The following is a 21,056-nucleotide window of genomic DNA, read 5'->3' on the forward strand; positions in this document are numbered from 1 at the left end:
ATACACAGTCACGTGGTTAGTCCCGTGCGTTTTTTTTTCCTGCTGGTGTGCGAGCTTTACGAGGAAGGCTTTGTCACTTTTGACGTTGTGTGTGCACTCACTACTCATCGTATGCGAATTGTCTTGACTAGAGCTCGAATGCGACTAGCAAACGGAGGTTTACTCGCTTGGTAAGAGCTTACGATTTTCATATCCATGGTTTTTAAGCCTAATTCACTAAGTGGCCTTGGGACTACCAAGCAGGCGTCAACAAATATCACGCTGGAGACATCACTGTCGATTGTGTTTTCGCAGCTGTAGTTGTCTTATAGGCTCGTTCTCCTTTTGTGTCATCATTAACAACATTGACGTGAATTGTTAAATTCAGTGAGGCGGCAGGGGTATGTCGTATTTTCAAGTTTGCTTCGTGCGCTTTTGCCAATGTTCGAGCGTTACCGCTACTTCCTGCGCGATTTGTTGAGTGTGTGTCAATCAGCATAATTCTTTCTCATTGTGGAAGTGTGTCACGGCAAGATCGCATTCATGTTCAAATGTGCTGGTCCCTGACAGCATCCGTAGCTGCAGTGTTACACCAGTACGCGCGTTCATGCATGTATGATACGCGGAAGTGTTTACTGTCGGACACCCCATTCTTATTGCCGTTTCTTTGGCCCTGGGTGTCGTTTAAATTGAATCGAGCATGATTAATGATTCTAAGCATAGAGATGTCCCATGCAGCGAGAGTGTGTAGGCCTACTGAACGACGAATCGCACTAGCCAGTTAATCGCATTAATACTGTTCATACTTTCTCAGCACATGGAACACAAACGTTATGGTTAACTCATTCTAAATGAGATGCGTTCACTACCGTGATGCATTATCAGTGCATTGTTCACGCTGAGTTAGCTGCGGTGACCAACTTGGCTTTCCTCTGCCTATCTTCAGTGACTGTAAAGCGCGTGTTTTTACTCGCTATGAGATAACGAACGCGCGCCGTCGGTCATAGTATAATTACAACAGTTTATAACAACGCACAAAGGTTGAGTTTCGGTGCTTTTCCGTGTAAACACTGTTGCGCTATCCGTTCTTTGCGTGTCTAGTTGCTCAGCTTTCGCACTATCAGCATTTTCGACACGGAAGCTTAGAGCGCGCAAAAGCGAGTGGTAGTATGTTGTGCGCTTGTTAAAGGTATACAAATTGAATGCGGCATTTAATACAGCGTACCACATTTTGCAGTACTGTGCTGATAACTGTCGTTGTGCTGCTAAAGGCATTTCACACTCATTGCGCGTTTATTTTTAGTATTGTTGCACACACTAAAATACACTAATGTAGTCACAATAAAAGATGTGAGGTGTGCTAAAGAACTTGGGACATGGAGAGAGAAGGGCGGATATCAGTATTATTGTTTTGCATGCTTTTTGTGGTTTAGCCTTTACTAAACATTTTTTTGTTGTTTTAACATGTTTCTTGTAGTGACAGGTTTTGCTGTAAACACACTAGTTTTGCCAAAGAGCACTAAAATGTGTTAAAGAAGGAATATACCATTCAAAAAATGTGTTGTACCATGTCATGTACTGACATGTGAACAAAATCGGGTGGTGGGCATTTTGATCCAGTTTTGTATTGTTTTGTGGGGAAAAAATGGGGAAGTTGTTGTATGGTTGTTTCATTTATAGAGGTGACATAGGTTGTCAGGCATTTGAAAAGAGCATGCAGTGAAACATTGCTAAACAGTTATGTGTTGTATTCTGATTGCCCTAATTGCACAGTGCTGCGTGTTTTAATCATCTTTCAACTTACTAAAGAATGTTTAAGTAATTTTTAAGCTTGGCAGTTCTGACCACGGATGAGCACGCAAAACCATTGCAAGAAACTGGATTTTTGTCTGCAAAAGAAGCCCTGGGATTCAGTGTGCCTAATGAAATGGCAGGTGTCTAGTGCATTAAGTGTTACCTCTCTTGCTCTGTATAACCTTTTCATAGGTCATCATTCTCCAATTTTTCGCTTTTTAATCGTTCTGGAGACTTCCAAAGGAGTTCATAAACGGTTCCTTGAAGTTCTTTCACCGTCGTGGCTTTGTGCATTTTTATGCAAAATCAAAAGGTGCTTTGAAGGCTTTCGTATTGTGCAGTGTTATTCATAGCAATATAACACAACTATGAGCAGTGACAATGAATGCAATCACATTTACTCTTTGCAGCTTACAATACAAAGATCTGTGCAGCATGCTTACATTGCAGTCAACACATATGGCAGAGACAAGTGATAGTACTAACCAGCCTGCAAGTGAAACATTGAATAGAACATTGCGCTTATTTATGCATGAATGCATAGCAACCAGTATGCATGAGCCCAATGGCTTGTTTGTGTAAGGCATGTTTAGCTCAGCAGATATTCATTCAGGAATACGCGTAAGATCCAACAAGAAGGAAGGAAATAACAATGCAAATGTTCACTCGGAAGATGGTAGTTAGGTTCTCTGTAAGCCTTCAGATTTCGTTTTCATCTTTTGCATCCAATCTGTCTCTAAGGTATTGAAGTTATGCCCTGGCAGCCTCTGAAGTATTTTAGATTTGGAGCTTATGACCTCCGGTCGGCATTACTTTGGTGGGTTGTGTTGCAATTCTCTGGCCACACATAACTATGTATTACAGCTGTATAGTTCTTGAACTAAGTAGCACAGTAAACGCGGACTGCGTATGGTGCTTGTTTACTGGATGCTTTAATTCATGCCCAAATGCCATGAAGTGGAATTAGAAAACATAAGCCTATCTCAGCTCTGGTGGAAATGGTGAATTGTACAACTTCATGCTTTTCAAGCATGGATGTTCACAGCTGTGGTATGCCTCTCGAGAATATGCTGCTCATCTAACGAGGAGGCTTGAATGTGAATTGATTGATAAATATTTTGTCGTTGATGAGTTCACACAGCTGAAAGGGTCAAGTGCATAGCAAGGTCACGTGGCAAGGAAATGTAGACGGCCAGGAACAGTAAAGAATAGAAAGATGCAGCGTTCTGTTTGGGCAAAGTTGTTTAGTGACCGTTCATGCACTTTACTTGCTGAGTACATTCTAGTCTTCTGTGTTTCCATAGGAGAGCTGAAGGACGAGTAAAATTAAAATAAAGAATGGTAAAGCAGTGATGCAGTCTTTTGTTTCAAGGTTTTCTCAGCCTTATCTTTATTGTGGGTGATAGGGTCGGCATGTCTTTACAACATTCTGGGTCTTACCTTGTGCAGGACTCTCCGATGCGACGGCAACGGCGGGCTGATCCACTTGTGCTGACGGTGTAATGTTTCCTCACCGCAGAATGCCATACCACATCACCATTCTCTATGTCTACAGCATCATCAGCCTCGCGGCGCTTTTTCATGCAACACTGGTGGCGGCTGAAATTGTTGTCGTAAGTAGATTCCTTGCATCTGTACTAGCAAGGTGCACTTGGTGCAATCCATAATGTAAACCGGCCACATAGGGGCCACATGAATACATACATGTAATTTAGAAACGGTGGTTAAAATCGCATGTGTATTATTTTGCAGTGGCATATTTATCAGTTTGAAGTGGTTCTGGGGCTTTCTTAGTTTTTGTAGTTCATCATGGCACATGTACAAAACAGGTACCAGCACTTGAACCTTGTCACAGTAAACTCCGATTGAGGAAGTCACTGTATGCAACAAAGTAGATCGGTTTGGCATGCTCTCTCATTGGGTGTTCTATGCTAAAACAAAGGTAAAAACAGATTCATTACCATGCCACTTACAGGTGAAACAACTAGGTGAAACTACGTGTCATAGGTTGGTGCTGTCAAATGTATTATTTGAAAGTCTGTTTGCTGATGGCCAATGCAGCCGCGTTCCAAAAACAAATGGACCAAAAGATTGTGGATTGGGTCATGCTGTGATGAGGCAGCAAAAACAATGACACAGAAAAGCACAGAGGCAGTAGGTATGGTCAGAAGGTGCTTTCTTGTGTTGTACAGATGCTGGGAAGAAGAGTATCATAGTTTGCAGTGCCAGGAAAACCAGTCAGTTGAGAATTGTTCTTGAGATGAAGTGAATTGTCGGTCTGCTGAGCGTTAGCTTGAATAACCTCGCAATTCTTTCTCTCCATATTTATTAAAGCCTCTTAGGGTGACAGGTTGAGATGCTAATGTTTATACTTTGGCACGTTTTACCACATTCAACTATTGCAGCACTGTTCTCATTTCCACATTTATACATAGGCCTGATTGTGCATTTGTTTGTGCTAGTTTCTGCATCTGCTTTTTATGGTGAGTGTTGACCACAACAAGTTAGTTTTTCCTTAGAGTACAACTTAATATTAGGCTACAATGACTGTGGTTCCTGTGCCTGTGGCAAACGCACTGAAGGATGAAAGAAGCTGGCAGGGGCAGAAGGCAGCAAAATTGAGCAGGCTTGGTGTTTTACCCTGATTACCTTATTTTTCCCAAATAGTAATTTGCCCCATGCTGTATCCAGTCGCTTATCTAATTTGTGGTTTTTAGGCAGACAACAGGTAAGAATAATTAAAGTTGTGGAAATTGACATGTATCATGTCTGCCTGAATAGCTATCAACATATTAAGGAAGCCAACAGTTACCAAAACCAAGGGAAGCATACAGGGGGATGTTCCTATGTCTTTTAACTTGTTGTGTGTTCTGGCGTTGAGGAGAAACCTGGTCCGGAAAAAAATTGGCCACATGATGTGTAATGATGTAGGGTATTGTGTGCTTAAAGTTTTGTTCTTCCGTTTTTAGATACCACATAGTAACTCCACACCAGGGCTGAAACACATCTTTGACCAAGAGCTGAGCTTCTCGGCTATGGTACCTGATGAAGGAGTTCCTGTAAGTGCCTGTACCTGGAACGTTGATTCAGCGCACACCTCTCAGTAGTCCATTTATATCTAATATCAGGGCATGTACATGTTTTATAGTAGGTTGTCCCTTCATGAAAGCAAGTAAGGTAACCAGCACTGAGTGGAGTTATGTTGACAGCACTTTTTACTATGACCCCTCTTCTCAGCTTTGTCGTATATTTAAACAGGGTTTCTGTTTTTGTTGAATCTTTGGATATGTGATACCAAATGCGAGCTTTTTAGATGCTTAGTGATGGGGTAGGGATGAAAATGAAGTGGCTTTATTCTGTGGTAAACCTTCCGAATATCACAACTGAGATGGGAACCAGGGAAGATTCTTGCGCAAAGGGGTGCACTTCTTCATAGTTTTACATATTGGGTACCTTGGCACATTCAGTGGGGTAACAGGGATTTTTTAGGTGACGGTGCTATGCTATCCTAGTGTTTAAGGTGGGGAAGCTTTTGATGAAGTGCTGACCTGTTGCAGTGGCTCTGCAGCTATTCATGGGTCTGCTCCCACCTGCGGGAGCCACATGTAAGGGAGGTGGGATGCAAGAGCATATGTGCGCTGAGGTTTTGGTGCATGTTAAGGAACACTATAGGGTAGAAATAAATCAGAAGTCCTCCAATATAGTTGCCTTGTAGCCAACAAGAAGATTTCGTACTTTAAACTCATAAACATTTACAGAGCTTCTTCGCTGCCAAACTATTTCAGTTCTTTATTCTCAGACCATGCCATTTTATTTCATGCTATGCTGACTGGAGTTTTAATTTTCCTTTCTTGCAGGGCTTACTCACTATAGCATCTCCTTTGGCAGCATGTCAACCAATTGCACCTCCACCATTTCCATCAAATGACAGTTTTGCCTGGTTTGTCCTCATTGCCAGGTTTGAATGTGGGCTGGCAGACAAAGTAAGTGCAACATTTTGCTAAACAGGGAAGAGTAATTAATGGGTCATACATTTTTGACCACTGTGGCTTGAGGTACTTTATGCTGTGAAAAAACTTGCTTCTCTTAAACAGTAGCATCAGGTAATCTAAAGAAGTCGGGGACAAAAAGGCTCTGCTGCCTATCTGAATAGCTGTTGTGGAGCTGTGTTGTATGCTGTATGCAACTCAACGCTCTTTCAAGCCAAAATGGCTGCTGGTTATGATCACATTTATTGCATGCTGGAGCTGTTGAGGGTCAGTATCTACTTGGAAAGAGAACTGAGATCGAGCTAGGAGGTTTTATTTGAGTGCTCTTTGGTGTTTACCATGAAAATTATAGTGGGGCAACAGCTCTCAGTACTAAATTCTTACAGTTGTAAATAACCGGAATGCAGTTCGTGGTTTGCAACTTAGTGCACTGCAGGCTTCGTCAAGTTTGTGGGCTTTGTTGTTTTTGGGCATTGAATTGAGGCTGGTAGGGGTAATGTAACAGGCATGCAGTTTTACTTTGCGGACATCTGTTTTCATTGCAAGGCAGGACTGTGCGGCATTTCACTTATTTCATGATGAACGTGTACTCGTATGACACTGTGTTTTAAATGGTTTCTCTTTGTTTAGGCATAGCTTACTTAGAGGAAGGAATATGATTCAAGGGACCTCTGGGTATGCATTAGTATGTAAGTGGCCTGTGAATGTCCTACACTCCTAATTTTTACTTTCAGGCACGCTTTGCCCAAGAAGCGGGGTATGATGTTGCTGTCATCTATGACCGCAAGGCACACAATAGTGGTCCTTTTGAGACCCACATTACTCCGGAGCCAAAGTACTACCATGTCAGAGGTACAGCTCTTTCAGTATCTGAGCATCTGTCTATTCCTAGGCCTGCAGAGTAGTCTTAGCCATGATTCCAAATCTTGGCATAGAAGTGTAGAAATGTCGCAGGTGGTCAAGCCATAGAGAAGGACATCTGCAGGAGCTCTAGTTAATGCTTAGAACTGATGTAAGGTGTAGTGGAGTCAGAGTTAACTTGAATAAAATTTTCCGTAACATGTGTACTGCTCCACGCAATTCAGAACTGTTTCTTACATGTGAAGTGCTTCCGCTTGTCATGTGCATGTGCCGCTGCTTTGTGTTGCCAACGTATTGCTCACTTTTGTGACAAGAAACATCAAGTCATAACACAAAGCATGCCATATGTGCTCATTAGCTACTAAAATGTGTTTCACAAAAGTTGTTTATGTGCTTTTACTTTTGTTTGCATGCCTTCATTGCCCTTGAGTGCCTTCCAGGGCCAGCAGCGGAAACTGAGGCGGGCTGCATTGCTAATTAGTGCTACACATTTGCTGGGCTGATATAGGGACAATGTCGTTTGTGTGAAATTCAAGGACTTTTTTGTTGTTGTTGTTGACACATTGTGTTGAAGCATCAGTTATTTTGGGTGAGGCTTCTCTTCAGCTGATTACGTCAAAATGTTGTATCAAGCTTGTCAGTTTGTGTAGTGACGACTACATCAGAGCTGTTGCCGGTGCATTTACAATAGAACTGGAAATTTCAACTACGTTGCAATGCAACATGTTTGCACATTAATATGTCGGTAATCTTGCTTCCCGAAGTAAATGATGCTAGCCAGCTACGTTATACGGTTGGCCTTAGCGAAAAACTTGTTGGAGAAGCCAGTTCTGGGCAGTAGAACCCTAATGTTGTGTCTGATTGTTGGATTAGTATGAAGTTAGGTAACCAGTGCTGTATGCTGAGGTATTCAAACCACATCTCTCAAAGAAAAGAATGGGGAAGCGACATTAAAAAAAAAGACAAATGGCAGGTGGCATGTTTGTTTAAAAGAAGTGCTGATAGATGCTAAAATGAAAGGAAGCACAGATGTTGTTTCTATAACAAAAAAAATAGTAAAAAATGATGCCACTGTGCAGTTTGTGAAGATGAGGTGCTTGTCCTTTTTTTGTGCAGTAAAAAAAAAATTTTGGTTTTGATAATGTAAGATGTTATTTTCAGTGCCGTAGGTTTTGTCATGATTTGTTGCTTAATTTGCAGTGGTGTGATGACACTCTTGTTGCACTTTTTGTTCTGTTGACCAACAGACTTTACTATTGGCTGCAGCTTTAGAATGGTATAATATTCGAAATTTGTGCAGCATGTTGCAATTTCCCAGTGCCCCGTGGCTGCCTCTCCCAGTGTATTAGTACAGTTATTTTGTATGTGTACATGTGCGGAGTAGAATTTCAGAAATATGTGCAAGGAAGATGTAACAGATATAAACTGCCTCAAAGAGAGATGTACAAAACATTGCTGAGCACAGCATACCGTTAAAACCTGTGTATAATACGTGTTTTTTTTCCCCGGATTTTAGCATGTCAGGTTTCCGCCTCGCATTATCTGCGGATCCAAACAATTTCCGGCCAAAATCCGCAGTTCCCGTTTCATTATAGAGTGTCGTTGCCACCATGCTTCGAGCGAGAAGAGGCGCTATCTAGCAGTGGTGTAGGTCAGTAGTCAGTAGTTTCGATTTCGACGCGAGGTCACTACTCGACCTGACCTCGCGGCGCCCAGCACGATCGCACTTCCCATGGTATCTGGGCTGCGAAAGCAGTCCTTGGCTGCTTTTGAACGGAAAGTAATCGTAGCTGCTGAAAGCATCAATAACGCATCAAGCGCTGCTACATGGTCTGGCTGAGGTAGGGAGAGCCTGCAGTTACTGTCGCCGGACATGGGCCTCTCCAGGCGCGCTGTGCAGTTGGATGGCGGATGCTTGGGCTAGCATTCCCGAGGAACTCACCGGTTGTAATTTCAAGAAATACGGTATATCAAACTCGCTCGATGGTACCGAAGATGTGTTTCAATGGAAAGATATCTCTGACAAGGGTTTTCCGGAAGATAGTACACCCGACGACGATGGTCACTAAACCACCGACTACGGACACTTCCGAAGTGTATGCCCGAGCCGGACTGCGCATGCTCGTGGCGAAGGACACGAGTAGACGCATGTGCGGCGCCTGATCTGTATCTGCCAGATATTTGGTGCCCATGCTACATGCGTCGTATCCGGTGCATCGGGCGTACACAAATAATCGGGGGACGCTCAGCTTTCGCGACTTCCGGAACGTCTTCGAGCTGACTGCCTTACTCGCATTATGCGCTAATGAAAACCTTTTTGCCATTTTTGCTATCCCCAAATTACACCTCGTATTATACATGCAGGTCCCTATTATACACGGGTTTTTACGGGACATGCAATGTAGCCACGTTTAGTAGGTGCGTAGAGAAAACATGATTTAGGCTTGCTGCTGTGGGTTTCAAACAGAACATCTGCAAATGCATGTACAATCACTAGCAAAAGTTTTACAGGATCTGGGCGTGTCGGGAAAAAAAAAAACTTAAGGAGACACTTAGTAAGCTCTGCCAGGGGCATGACGCGATAGCATTAATGGGTACCTGCAGTGACCTGGAGTCCTCTGCGTATCACTTCGCAGACACTTTCATTCTCTACTTTACATTCCTAGATCACGGAGAGCCTTCATGCCGCACCTGGTGCAGCGGTTAAGCGATGCGCCACTGCCTCGGCAGGTGGCAGTTTCAAACACAGCCACCGGTGGGGTTGTGAGACTCGGGTTGCTCTTCCCGAGCAACCTCTTGCGATTGATCATTATTTTAACTGCCACCTAACACAGTGGCAAGTTTGCTCACAATCTGGTGGACAGGTTGCCACCTGCCACAATAGGCAGGTTGTGATGTCACATGGCCTAGGTGGCAGATGAGCCACCAGTTTTGCTTCTCTGGGAATTTTTTGCTCGTTCCACTGCCACCTGGTTTTCGCTGAACGGGACTCTTAACGCCCTTGCGTTAAACTTAACTTCAGCGCCATCACGCAATCAAGTCACCTGCCTAGCCTGCAAGTATGACTGGACATGCATGGTCCATTTGCTGGTATCAACTGGCGACTGGGTTGCAAGGCAGGGCTGCAGTAAATTTTTTCCCAAGCACATGCACCCCGTTAACTTTTGCTGCTCACTGTACCTGCTTATATTTGTGCATAATCATTCCCGCAAGAAGGACGACAGCTGCATGAACATCTCGGTCACTTTCAAACACTGCTTCCAAAGAAGGCGGCATGAAGTGAAAGGCAGTGGTAGGTAGGCCTTGCACCGAGTGAGGAGATTCTTATGTGCACGTCACATCCATGTGACTGGTTAACTGAGTACCACTTTGGTATCTTTTAAGCATTTTAAATGTTTTAAATAAAAATCACGTTAGGTGACTCCACAGTTACTTCTACAGAATTACTTTTGTTACATGTTTCGTGTAACTAGCTCTCAGCCTTACTAAAAATTTTGTTCAAGTGGACCTTTAAGTTTTCTTGGATTGTCCAGACTGTGGTAGGTTGCTACAAAAAACATTTTGCGTGTGCACCTGCTCTAGGTACCAAGGTAGACTATTTCTTTCTTATTTGAAAAATGTTTGTTATGCTGCATCCCTTTGTTCTGCATTCGTGTTGATATGCCTTGCATAGCAAGCAGGTGCAGGTGGTCTTGAACAGTTCTTTTGCAACTATCTTTTGTTTTCTTTTCTGCATCAGCAAATGGTGTGAAAGAAACGGACGACCTCAACATCTATGCCGTTATCGTGAGTGAAGAAAGTGGGATTCGGCTCAAACGATACACATACAAAGATGAGTAAGTGCTCCAGTTTTTGCATTACGAATATACCAGTTGTGCTTTCTTGTTTATTGCATACAGTCATGGGCATGCCATGAGGAATGGCATACTGCCCTGTGGTTATCTAATAGCCAGCACGCATTTCTCTCCTTTAGTTGTTTTTGCCCTTCATGAACATCAAAGCAATATTAGTGCTGTGAAACATGGTTACAAACACATAGTATCTGACAGCATGGAATCTAATGGTGGTTACTGCATAGTATTGCCATTTTACACAAATGACCACCTTGAAATGTGTGAAGCCGACTTCTTAGTGTGTTCAAAAATAATTTTGGCTGAGGCATGGGTAGTGTGCGCCCCAGTCCTGCTGAAGTGCATAGAGCTCTGTAAGGAAAAAGAACCTTTTTGTATAGAAATCAATTCAGTTCTGCTTTCATTAATTTGGACTGCTTGCTGCAACAGCCATTTACCACTGTAGCTCATTGGGGCTGGCAGTCGCTTTCCTAGGCGAGTGGTAGGTAGTATGAGGGCAAACTTCCAGTGGCCTCCAGGGCATGCATCATGCTGAAATCCGAAACAGGACTGTTGGCAGTTTGGTCTTCTGCTTACCAGGCTAGTCGTGCGAGGCACACATAAGTGTGGAAGACATAGAAGGTTGTGGAAAGGCATTGAAGGTGTGCAGTCTTGTTGCCTTTTATCTGTAGTTCCCTTGATTAATGCCCTTGACATTTCATTCTTGCTTGTCTGTTACTTTGAGATGTCCATACTTAATGTGTGGTATGATGCCATCCAGCATGAAGTATGTATGCCAAAGCGCTCAAGGAAGAGTTTGCGACTGTTTGGGAACTTGACGATGGAAAAATCAGTGAGGATGAAATCGCGAAGATTTGATCGCATGCTGCAGTAGGTATACTAGTACAGTCGAACCTCGATATGTCGAACAGCGCGGTGATCGCAAAATAGTTCGATATAGCCAGAATTCGATATATAAAATCACGTAGAAAACGTGTCAAAAACTAGCATAAATCAATCAATGAACGAATCGTGGCGCAATAGATACTCACTTGAAGCTTCAAACAAAGTATTTATTTCGTGGGCTGAAAGTACCGTAGCAGCGTAGCCTGCTTCATATTGGCAACTGCCTTCTTGACCACGGCGTCCTCAACATAGTCCAAACGGTCCACAAGAGATAGTCCCGTGCCTTCTATTGCGCCGCAGTAGCTGCGTACAAGGGCCAAGGCAGCTACAGCCTCAGTTGCAGTCGGGAGCGGGGCAACATCAGCGTTTGCGGGATCAACCTCGGCAGCGTCTTCGTTTGGCCACTCAGCAGTAACTTCCGCCGCGATCTCCACGTCTGTTAACTCCGCCACTGTTTCGGTGCTGTCGTCACCGCCAACGAAGTCATCAATGCATATGCTGTGCGGCTCAGCACCGACAAAGCACTCCAACTGGCTCCAGGTTTCTTCGAGCTGGCATTCTTCCTCTGTGCCGTCCAACGCCAAATCTTTGGTTGCTTCCTCAGAAGCTTCTTCAATGCAGCTCACGAAACCCGCATGTTGAAAGCAGTGAACTATTGTCGACGGCTTGACGCTGTCCCACGAGGCTTTCGGCATTTGAATGGCACCCAAAAGGTCAATCTTTAGGTCTTGGCCCATCCGCAGCTTTATTAGCAAAATGTCGATGAGCCGACGCTTATAAATAAACTGAAAGCGCGAATAATGCCCTGGTCCAATGGCTGCAGCTTCGACGTCGTGTTCGGCGGCAAAAAAATAATTTCTATTGCTCAGCTGGACATCAGTGTGGTGTGCTGTGCAGTTGTCAACGATGAGGCAAACCATCCGGCCTTGACGCGCCAGCTCAGAGTCCCATGCCTTCAACCATTTTTGGAATATATCCCGAGTCATCCACGATTTCTTGTTCCAGGCATATGTAACTGGAATGCTGGGGCAGTTGCGCATGCACCTCGGGGTTTGGAACTTGCCTATGACAAGTGGCCGCAGCTTCGTGCTTCCGTCCATATTGGCAGCCAACAGAACTGTGATACGAGCCTTGCCTTGCTTGCTGCCGTGGCACTTGTCTCGAGCGTTTGTCGTGGAAGCATTTGCCAGAACAGGCCCGTTTCGTCAGCATTAAATATCTGATTGGGCTCATACTTGGCGAGAACCTGTGGCTACTCTTGTTCAAGCCACTTCTTGATCTCGCCTTCATTGGCGTCCTCACTTTCGCCCTAGACTGTCTTACCAACAATGTTAAAGCGGGCCTTAAAACATTGCAGCCAACCGCTGCTGGCATTGAAGTTCTCGGCGCCGTGAATGAACGCAAAGTTCTGGCCTTCTGTTGTAGCATTGGCCCTGATAAAGGAATATTCCGGGCCCTTGCGTCGATAAACCACTTGTAAAGCGCCTTCTTGACGTTTTCAAAGGCAGCTTTGCGCACCCGCCGCACGCCTGAGTGCTGGTTTTTTTCTGCCTTGGCCTTTATGTCACTCTTGTTTTTAAGTGGAGTGCTCAAAGTGCTCCTTGGTATGTTGAAAGCTTCGGCGACGCTTGAATTTTTTTCACCATTTTCAACGCGCTGTATTGCTTCCAATTTTGCAGCAAATGTCAGGGACGTCCGCTTCTTCGCGTTTGCAGCCATCACACCAACCACGTCACGAGAGGCCTAAGCCACACACAATAACAACGACTGGCGTAGCACAAGCGGCGGCACCGAGACGCATGTGTCGTTGACATTGTCAAACTAGCCAAGTCACGCTAAGCTGGTCATGCCACACGAAGCCGCCGCGTGCGTACACTGCTACATTCAAATGGCGCTCTCGGCGCGATCAATGTGGGCAGCTATCGTATGCAGCAGTCGGGAACGCCCATCGCACCGCCGCTATCTTCGAGGGTGTTGCGAGAAAGCCTGCCTCCTGTCAACACAGCGAACTTGGTCTGGGGCGCCGGAGTTCGATATATCCAATTTTACATCCGGCCCCGTTCGAAATAAAAAATTAAAAATGCATGCGATTTTCCACGTGATATAGAAAGTGTTCGATATATGCGATAATTCGATATATCAGTGTTCAATATATCGAGGTTTGACTGTACATCCTTTATTTTACTAGCCATGGCTTAGGAAGGGGGGTGTCTGCTTATAAGTAGTATTTGGAGTCAACTTTCTTGGCCAGTGAAGGGTGTGTGAGTTGGGGGGACCAGCTTACATTCGGAGTCTACTTGCACATACAAAGTATGGCAAGTATCTTTTCTTTCAGATATAATTTTAGACTTCTTTGTGCAGTTTTAGAATTTCCTCTGCCATGTGGAGATCACATTGGTTGCGTGTTGCTAATCATGTTTACCACAGAGTAAAGAATTTTGGTTTAATTTTTTGGTTTAATTTTTTTGTTTAAGTTAACTCGTTTAACATTTTTTATTCTTATTCTGATGTAGCTTTGAAGTGAAGCTGTATCCCGAGAGTTTCCAGAGCATATTCAGCTACTTGCTGCCATTCCTTGCAATTGTTGGGATCTGCATTGCTGGACTTGCAGGCTTCGTGGTAAGTTGCCTTGATTGAGGTGGTTACTCCTTCCCATGGGTGCTACTATTGTTGCTAAGGGAAACGGATGCTTTCCTCACTTCGTGTGGTAGGCAGTGGACGACGAGAGCCATGCATTGTGGCTTGCTAGCGCTGAATCTGCTTGTGGCTTAGTTCATGTTATCGCTTGCAACAAAATTCGTGGTTTTTCACAGCAAAATGCTTTTCTTTTTCTTAAGTTTACAGGTTTTTCAGACTGCTTAATAATTTGGGCCATTTTTCAGTGTCCGCCGAGTCAGTAATCGGTCGTGATTGTAGTCAAACATTGAAAAGCTGACTTCGTTTTCTGTTGGGATTGGTCAGCAAAGTAATACAGGATGCCATGGACCATGGCTCATTGTTACGAGCTGTGCTTTTTTTCTTTTTTTGAGGAGAGGTGTGTGTTTTCAAATACAGTAGCCGACGGGTAATTCGGACTTGTAGGATATTTCGGACATCGATGAGGCACCATCAGTCACCCCATAGAAGCGCATACATTTTGGACTTCAAAAGTCCGAAAGTTTGATTTTTCGGACTAATTTCAGTCGCCTGCGGGCCAAAATCGGCCATCTTATCGGCTTTTCGTCAGCGCTGAAGGCACCATCTTGGATTGAGGCGGATTTACTCTTCAGTTGGATTGGCTTGACATACTTTCAGTACCTCATTTTTGCTAGTAGAGGTCCCTGCGATCACTGCACTTCGAGGTGGCAGTCGGATTGTCATCGCCGTCAACTTGATTTTGTTGCCAAAGTTGTCGCGGGTTTCATATGTTCACTATTCGCAGTTTGAAAATGAAAATTGGTTTTGGGGGAAAGGAAATGGCACAGTATCGGTCTCGCATAGCGGGGGACACCTAGCTGTGCGTAGCGGTAGTGCCCTAGAGGTGCCATAGTGGAGGGCTCCAGAATAATTTCGACCACCTGGGGATCTTTAACGTGCACTGATATTGCACAGCACACGGGCGTCTTAGCTTTTTGCCTCCAACGAAACGCGGCCGCCACAGTCGGGTTCGAACCCGGGTACATTTGTCACTTGCGTTTCTCCGACCGCGTCGACAGAGTAACGCTCCGTCTTCACGAAGTTACATCCGTTTGCCGTTTTGTGATTTCGTCCGGCGGTACCACCGCTTTGAACGAAAATGCCAAGTCTTTGCGTGTATTTGACGAGCTGTGTGGTGCATGCTTGGGTTTTGGGCAACATGGCCCCGCCGGTGCCGCCGGGTCCATCATAGAAGCGTGGGAAGTATTAGCTGAACGCCGTGACCTTGCTGTCTAGCGTGTACAGTGAAAGCGTAATTTTGGCGCAATTACAGGCGCAAATCGTCGCTAGCAAGAGAAATTTTCCACAAGGTAAAATCAGTTACTTTTTTAAGCAGATTTCATCTCAATAAAGTGATTTTTTGTACTTAACGGATTTTTCGGACTGTTCAGTTATTCGGAACATTTTTCGCGTCCCTTCGAGTCCGAAAAATCGGTCGGCGACTGTAGTAAAAAAAAGTGCAAAAATTTTGATTTTTCAAAAATGGCATATTCTGGTTCAGTGTACTCTAATGTACCTGCCTACAAAGTTTAAAGGTCTAATTCAATCTTCAGCTTTTAAGAATCGATATATTTGATGCCTCCGAAGCGCGAAAATGGTGATTTCGGAGCAAAATGTGGCAGACGTGCCCATCGCTTTCTGCAAAAACATTTCTGATGGCCGCCATCTTGGCCTTGTTCGAAAGCTGGGGCTTTTCCCTACTTCCCGGTATCACTCACTATTCTGAAATCTCTTGGAACGTCCACCTCCCGCCATTTTCTCAGGCCTCTATGACGACCTCCGAATGGCTGGAACACGCACTTCAAATGTGATTTTCTCTACTTCATGTTTTTTGCCAGCATGACTAGCCTTATGGAAGTTTTCGTTATGTTCTATGGTGCAATTTCAGTTACTGTTGTACCATTGAATTCAGAAACTATGGAGCTATGCTGTTTTTTTATGGCTGAGTCTAACATATCAAATTTTGTAAACAATAATGTCACCTAGTTATATTTCATAATTATAATGCTTCAACATATTTTAATATTTTTATGTGATTATGTACCTCAATAACAATATAAATCTCATAGCTCCCCATGCCAGGTCGTCGGCTACAGATGCATTTAGTAGATTGGAACCAAAAAATGTTGAGGGAAAGTGTTGTAATGACCCATAGGAATTTACCTTGTCAGGCTTCAGTTATTTTCTTATAATATGGGAACTAATTGAAACATGCTGAAACTAATTATTTTGAAAACAGGAGGAAGAAATACATATACACGTAATTTCATTACAATATATTTAATAATAAAAGTTGACCCACATCTCCCCTTAAGTTATATCCTACTTCATAGTTGGCACAACTCAAGAATGAAGCGGTAAACATCTCTCAAAGGAGGCCCTCCAGCCGTTTCATGGTTTTGGTTCCGCCGCCAAAACTTGATTTTATTGGCACTCCCTTGCAGGGGCCGCAGAAGTTGATTTCTATCTTTACTGGCGCTGCACTTAGCTTGCTTGTCACTGACCTTCACGAGGTATTCTCGCTGTCCTTGTTTACTGAGCTTCCTTCGAGTTCTTCAGATGCACAGCAAAGCAGCAATATCGCGGAACTCACTGCCCATTCTCTTGACACCGGCAGCGATGACTCTCATGCGTTATGTGTGCAGACTGCAATAAGGCACTGTGTGCACACCCGTGTGTCAAGGAATATCACACTTGGGCACACTATTTTTGATGTTCTGAGTGGTGCTGACACCAAAATACTGTTTATGATTTTTTGTTTACTATTTCTTCCCGACTTTACACGTTTTTATATTCAAAATTTGCAATAAAGTAATTTGACCATCTGGGAAAGTTTTGTTCAAAAAAATTCGACCCTCGAAGGGTTAAGTAACCCCAGTTCATAGGTATGAATTTGGAGTCTTCCACGACAGCATACCTCAGCCTACAGTGTTGCTTCGGAACATATGCCTACAAATCAGTAATGGTTAGTAAGTGACCTTGAATGCTTTTTGCCTGTTATCTTCACACACTTCCCTTTCCACTTCCATAATGTTAGTGCTACTCTTTAGTTCCAATGTCTTCTAGTTTGAATTATTTGGTGTATTTGTATTGCTGGAGCAACAAAAACTGGTCAAGCCTATGAGCTTATGTGGGCTTCCCGTAGTGTCTTCTCCATAGTACAATGGAAGAAGTGTAATTTTACATGGACACAACAGCAACAAGGCAAAAGACATCCTTCTCACTTTCAAACTACCATTGTCTCTAATTCCTGTTCAAAATCTCTTCTCAAAACCGCCCTGTTTCAGCGGAAAACTCGCTCACTGCACCGCTCAAACTTCTTGCTCGCCAAGAACCTCTTGTTAAGTATATCAGTACTTTTGTGCTTTTTGCCAGAAGTCTTGAGTTTTAAAGAGATTTTCTTTCTCTCTCTCTCATCTGGAAAAAATACAGCTTTGAGGAAATGGCCCAGTGACTGTATGGTTTCGCAGTGGACACTGAAAAGGCACTGCAAGGAAAGGGATGGAGGAGAGAATGAAAGAAGAAAGAGAAAGAGGCACTGTAGTGGAAGGCTGCGGAATAATTTCCACCACCTGGGGAGCTTTATTGTGCACTGACATCACACAGCAAACTGGTGCCTTGGCTGCTGCAGCCAGAATGGAACCTGTCCTCAGGCTCGGCAGTGAGTGCCCTAACCACTGAGCCACCGTTGTGGGTTCTTCTTGGACAAGAGTATGCTTTTTTAATTGTACAGAGCCGATGTCAAAGAGCAGCCCTGATGAGTTCAGCAAGCCTGTGTGCAGGAAATTGTTGACATGCTTTTCACAGATTTTGGAGTGTTGCTGCCACTTAGTGTTGACAAACCAATACCTTGGCCCTGTGCACAGTACTGCGACTGTAGGGCAGTTTAATTGTGTGCCGCAGTTGGCGCGCTGCATCCGTGACTGGCGCAAGAAGAGGAAGTCGCGCCTGTCACGCAAACACCTGAGGCAGCTGGCTACCACAAAGTACAAAAAGGGAGATGCATACGAGACCTGTGCCATCTGCATCGAGGACTACGTCGAAGGGGACAAGTTGCGCATTCTGCCCTGTGCACATGGTGGGTACTGCAAAGAATTTTTTCATCATTACTGCTAACCTGCTGATGCTCTGTCTTTCTGTGCTGCTGCTTCAGTGAGTTAAGCACAGTGGAACCCCAATTATACGACTTCCAGGGGACCGTGTGAAATTATCTTCAAATTAGATACCTTCCGCAATGGATGCACTCGCGTAATAAACACATCTGCTACACTGGCTTTAAAGATTTGTTTGTTTCTCCCCATGCATTATAAAAAAGCCCGTTTTGGTACTGCAAGAATTCATGCAAAGTCTGCGATGCCAGGAGGCATTTTGCTGTGTACAAAGTGCGCCGAGGCACACATGAGTCTTCTCGCTGTTAGAAGTAATAGAGATCACATGCTCCTCAAAATTGGTGCTTTGAATGACTCACTAGAGACATGGTTGCTCCAGATATGCCCGCGATGTGTAGCTTCGTAAAGACTGCCTAGAACCGCTGCCACATTGCCATTTATGCAGCTGTGCCTTTACTTGGCATTCGTGCCCGAAAGAAAAAAAAAATGCAACACAATCATGATGTTTGCCTATGGCCTGTATGCAAGATGCGAGCACTCATGTCAGCGCTGCACTCCCTGCACTGACATGTCGCTCACTTGGTTTAGCTAGGCTTAACATGCTGCACACTGAAGTGTATTTGGGACTAGCCACCGCTTGTTGTAAAAGGTCTAATCTTATTAGGTACTAATTACCGTCAACACCATAAGTTCACGTTGAAATGAACATGCCATTGATTTCTACAATGTCTTTGCCAGCGAAGAGAGCGAAAATTCTGGACAGGCTAGAGCCGCCTTGCACTGACGGCCGTGGGTTGCATATGCATAGTTCGAGCCGCCGGCAGAATAGTCACTGCAGGAAGCCTTGCGCCAGATTTCATCGTTATTGGCACATTTCTCTGCCTGAAATTCAATTCAGAATGCCTTAGGCAACTTAACACTTACCACTTAAGGTGCTTCACCAGCGTCTTTCATTCCAAGCTGTTCCCGTCGCCAGTTGTATGAAGCAGGGTGTGTACATTTACACATTGTGTAATGAGGACATTTGATGCATTATATCTGTGAGGGGTTCTTTGGGCTCCCGCCAAGCTGGTGCAAAATGCGGGTCGTAGCGAGACCAGGGCACCCACAATTGGGTGTTCTACTGTTGCTAAAATATATGAGCAGTGCCGCTACAATGCATTTAGCTATTCCACAGGAGTTCCACTGATGGGATGTAGTAGTGTTATTTGTCAGGGCTGCATTTTGAAGGAAGTAAATTGAGTGCTGCATGGGCCTGATGGAAGCCCGTCATTCGCACAGGTCACATGCCCAAGCTCATCAGAGTCGATGAAGACACAGAGATACGATGCTATTTGTGATGCTAAGGTGACATACAAGCGTTGTTGTTTCAGTGCTGAGCATGTGGCAAACACCCTGCCACTGCCGGGCGAAATACATTGAGCACTTCCGTGCAAAATCTTATTTCAAAATCTTATTTCATGCAGGCATATAGCTTGAATAAATGTTTTACTGCGAGTTTGTACACTGCAGTGGTACTTTCTCGCGATGTCTGAGGTTTGCTTTTGTTGAGCACAGCAGCCATGAATAAAAAAAACTTCATGGCAACAAAGGGTTAACAAAGGCTGTTTGAATAGGGCCTTACTGTATTTGTTAGTTAAACCTCGATTTAACGAAGTCTGTAAAATCGACAGTTTACTTCATAACACTGAAATTTTGCTACAGCAAAATTCGTTTCTTAGCATGCTAAGAATCCGCCGAAAACTTGCTGTGAATAATTATTGAAAAAAATTTCTATTTGCGACTAAAGTGGCCCTTTACTTTTCCGTTTCTTTGCCAGCAACAACGGCGTTAAGCGCATCTTGCTTATGTTGCTAGCTCGCGAGCCACTACTGTCACCGCTGCAACCTGATGGCGGGGCACGCTGTCGGCCCACGCTTCCCTTAGCCTCTTTTCTTTCTTGATGTCGGCAAGAGTGAGAAGTGTCCTCCAATCACACGTACTCCAATCACCAACCAATGAAATGAACACAGGCCCACTCCGATCCTTGTGTTTTCTGTCGTAAGCATGAATGTGTGTCTTTTTGCACATATACGCATCTTATGAGTGAGAAGCAAGGTTGTCAAGTGTGAACCCATGACAGCCTTCACAGCTGATGGGTATGCCAATGGCACTGACTTTTCCAATCCTTTTACCAAGTTTTGGGCATCTATAAACGCAATAAACGCGGCGCCCTGCCTTTGAGCACGGGCAGCGTGTTCCATTCAGTGCTGATTTTGGGCGGGGTAATGAAAGCCACAGGCTGGCCTGTCAGGCTGCCAAGGCTGTGCATATGCTAGTGCTAGCCTCTCCCGTACTACCCCAGATGGCGCGGCCACCAGCGCGCTCACCACTATGTCGTCGAATTTGTGTTTGCCTGTGCGCTCTGTATCTGAAAGCCGGGTGGCGGCCAGATTTCGTACATGCTCTGATGCGTGCTTCAGCAAGTGCTCCACTGAACCACTCGCGCCCGCGATACAAATTTTCCTCGGGTTCGTTTTCAGCCAGCAGTGAAATTTCATTACTTTGAAAGTGCAGCAAAATCAACTTTGTTATAGTGAAGCAAAAAATGCATGGTGTTCTATGGACGCAAAGTTATGAAATCTGGAATACTTCATTACATCAAGAATTTCGTTATATTGAAGTTCGTTACATCAAGGTTTAAGTGTATTATTTATTAATACCTCAGATGCCCTTGGTGTTGGGTATTACATGAGGGACGGGCTGTGCATTCAGACAATAAAAGGTTCATCAGCAGCCTTGAAATGACTTGTCGAGGTGGTGCACAGTGTCAGCGGGTACGTGATTCTATTCCCAGGTGGTCTTGACAAAAATTTCATGTAGATGAGCAGCAGTTTGTACTGGGGGAGGATACATGGCTTTTGGTGGCTTAT

At 44.3% G+C, this 21,056-nt stretch overlaps 1 protein-coding gene across 2 annotated transcripts in view; it reads left to right on the forward strand.

Annotated features, from left to right (window-relative positions):
- gzl (godzilla E3 ubiquitin protein ligase) overlaps positions 1-21,056 on the forward strand; it is a 27,585-nt gene continuing 6,529 nt past the window's right edge. The window contains exons 1-8 of one of the 2 annotated variants that reach the window (XM_077658672.1): positions 1-170; positions 3,223-3,386; positions 4,743-4,832; positions 5,631-5,756; positions 6,497-6,614; positions 10,363-10,459; positions 13,873-13,978; positions 17,921-18,113. In XM_077658672.1, coding sequence (XP_077514798.1) covers positions 3,276-3,386; positions 4,743-4,832; positions 5,631-5,756; positions 6,497-6,614; positions 10,363-10,459; positions 13,873-13,978; positions 17,921-18,113 — 841 coding nt within the window. In that variant the 5' untranslated portion in view covers positions 1-170; positions 3,223-3,275. The remainder of the gene's footprint in view (positions 171-3,222; positions 3,387-4,742; positions 4,833-5,630; positions 5,757-6,496; positions 6,615-10,362; positions 10,460-13,872; positions 13,979-17,920; positions 18,114-21,056) is intronic. The other variant, XM_077658673.1, reaches the window with a different exon arrangement.

This window comes from Amblyomma americanum, chromosome 3 (genome assembly GCF_052857255.1).
Source record: "Amblyomma americanum isolate KBUSLIRL-KWMA chromosome 3, ASM5285725v1, whole genome shotgun sequence".
NCBI lineage: Eukaryota > Metazoa > Arthropoda > Arachnida > Ixodida > Ixodidae > Amblyomma > Amblyomma americanum.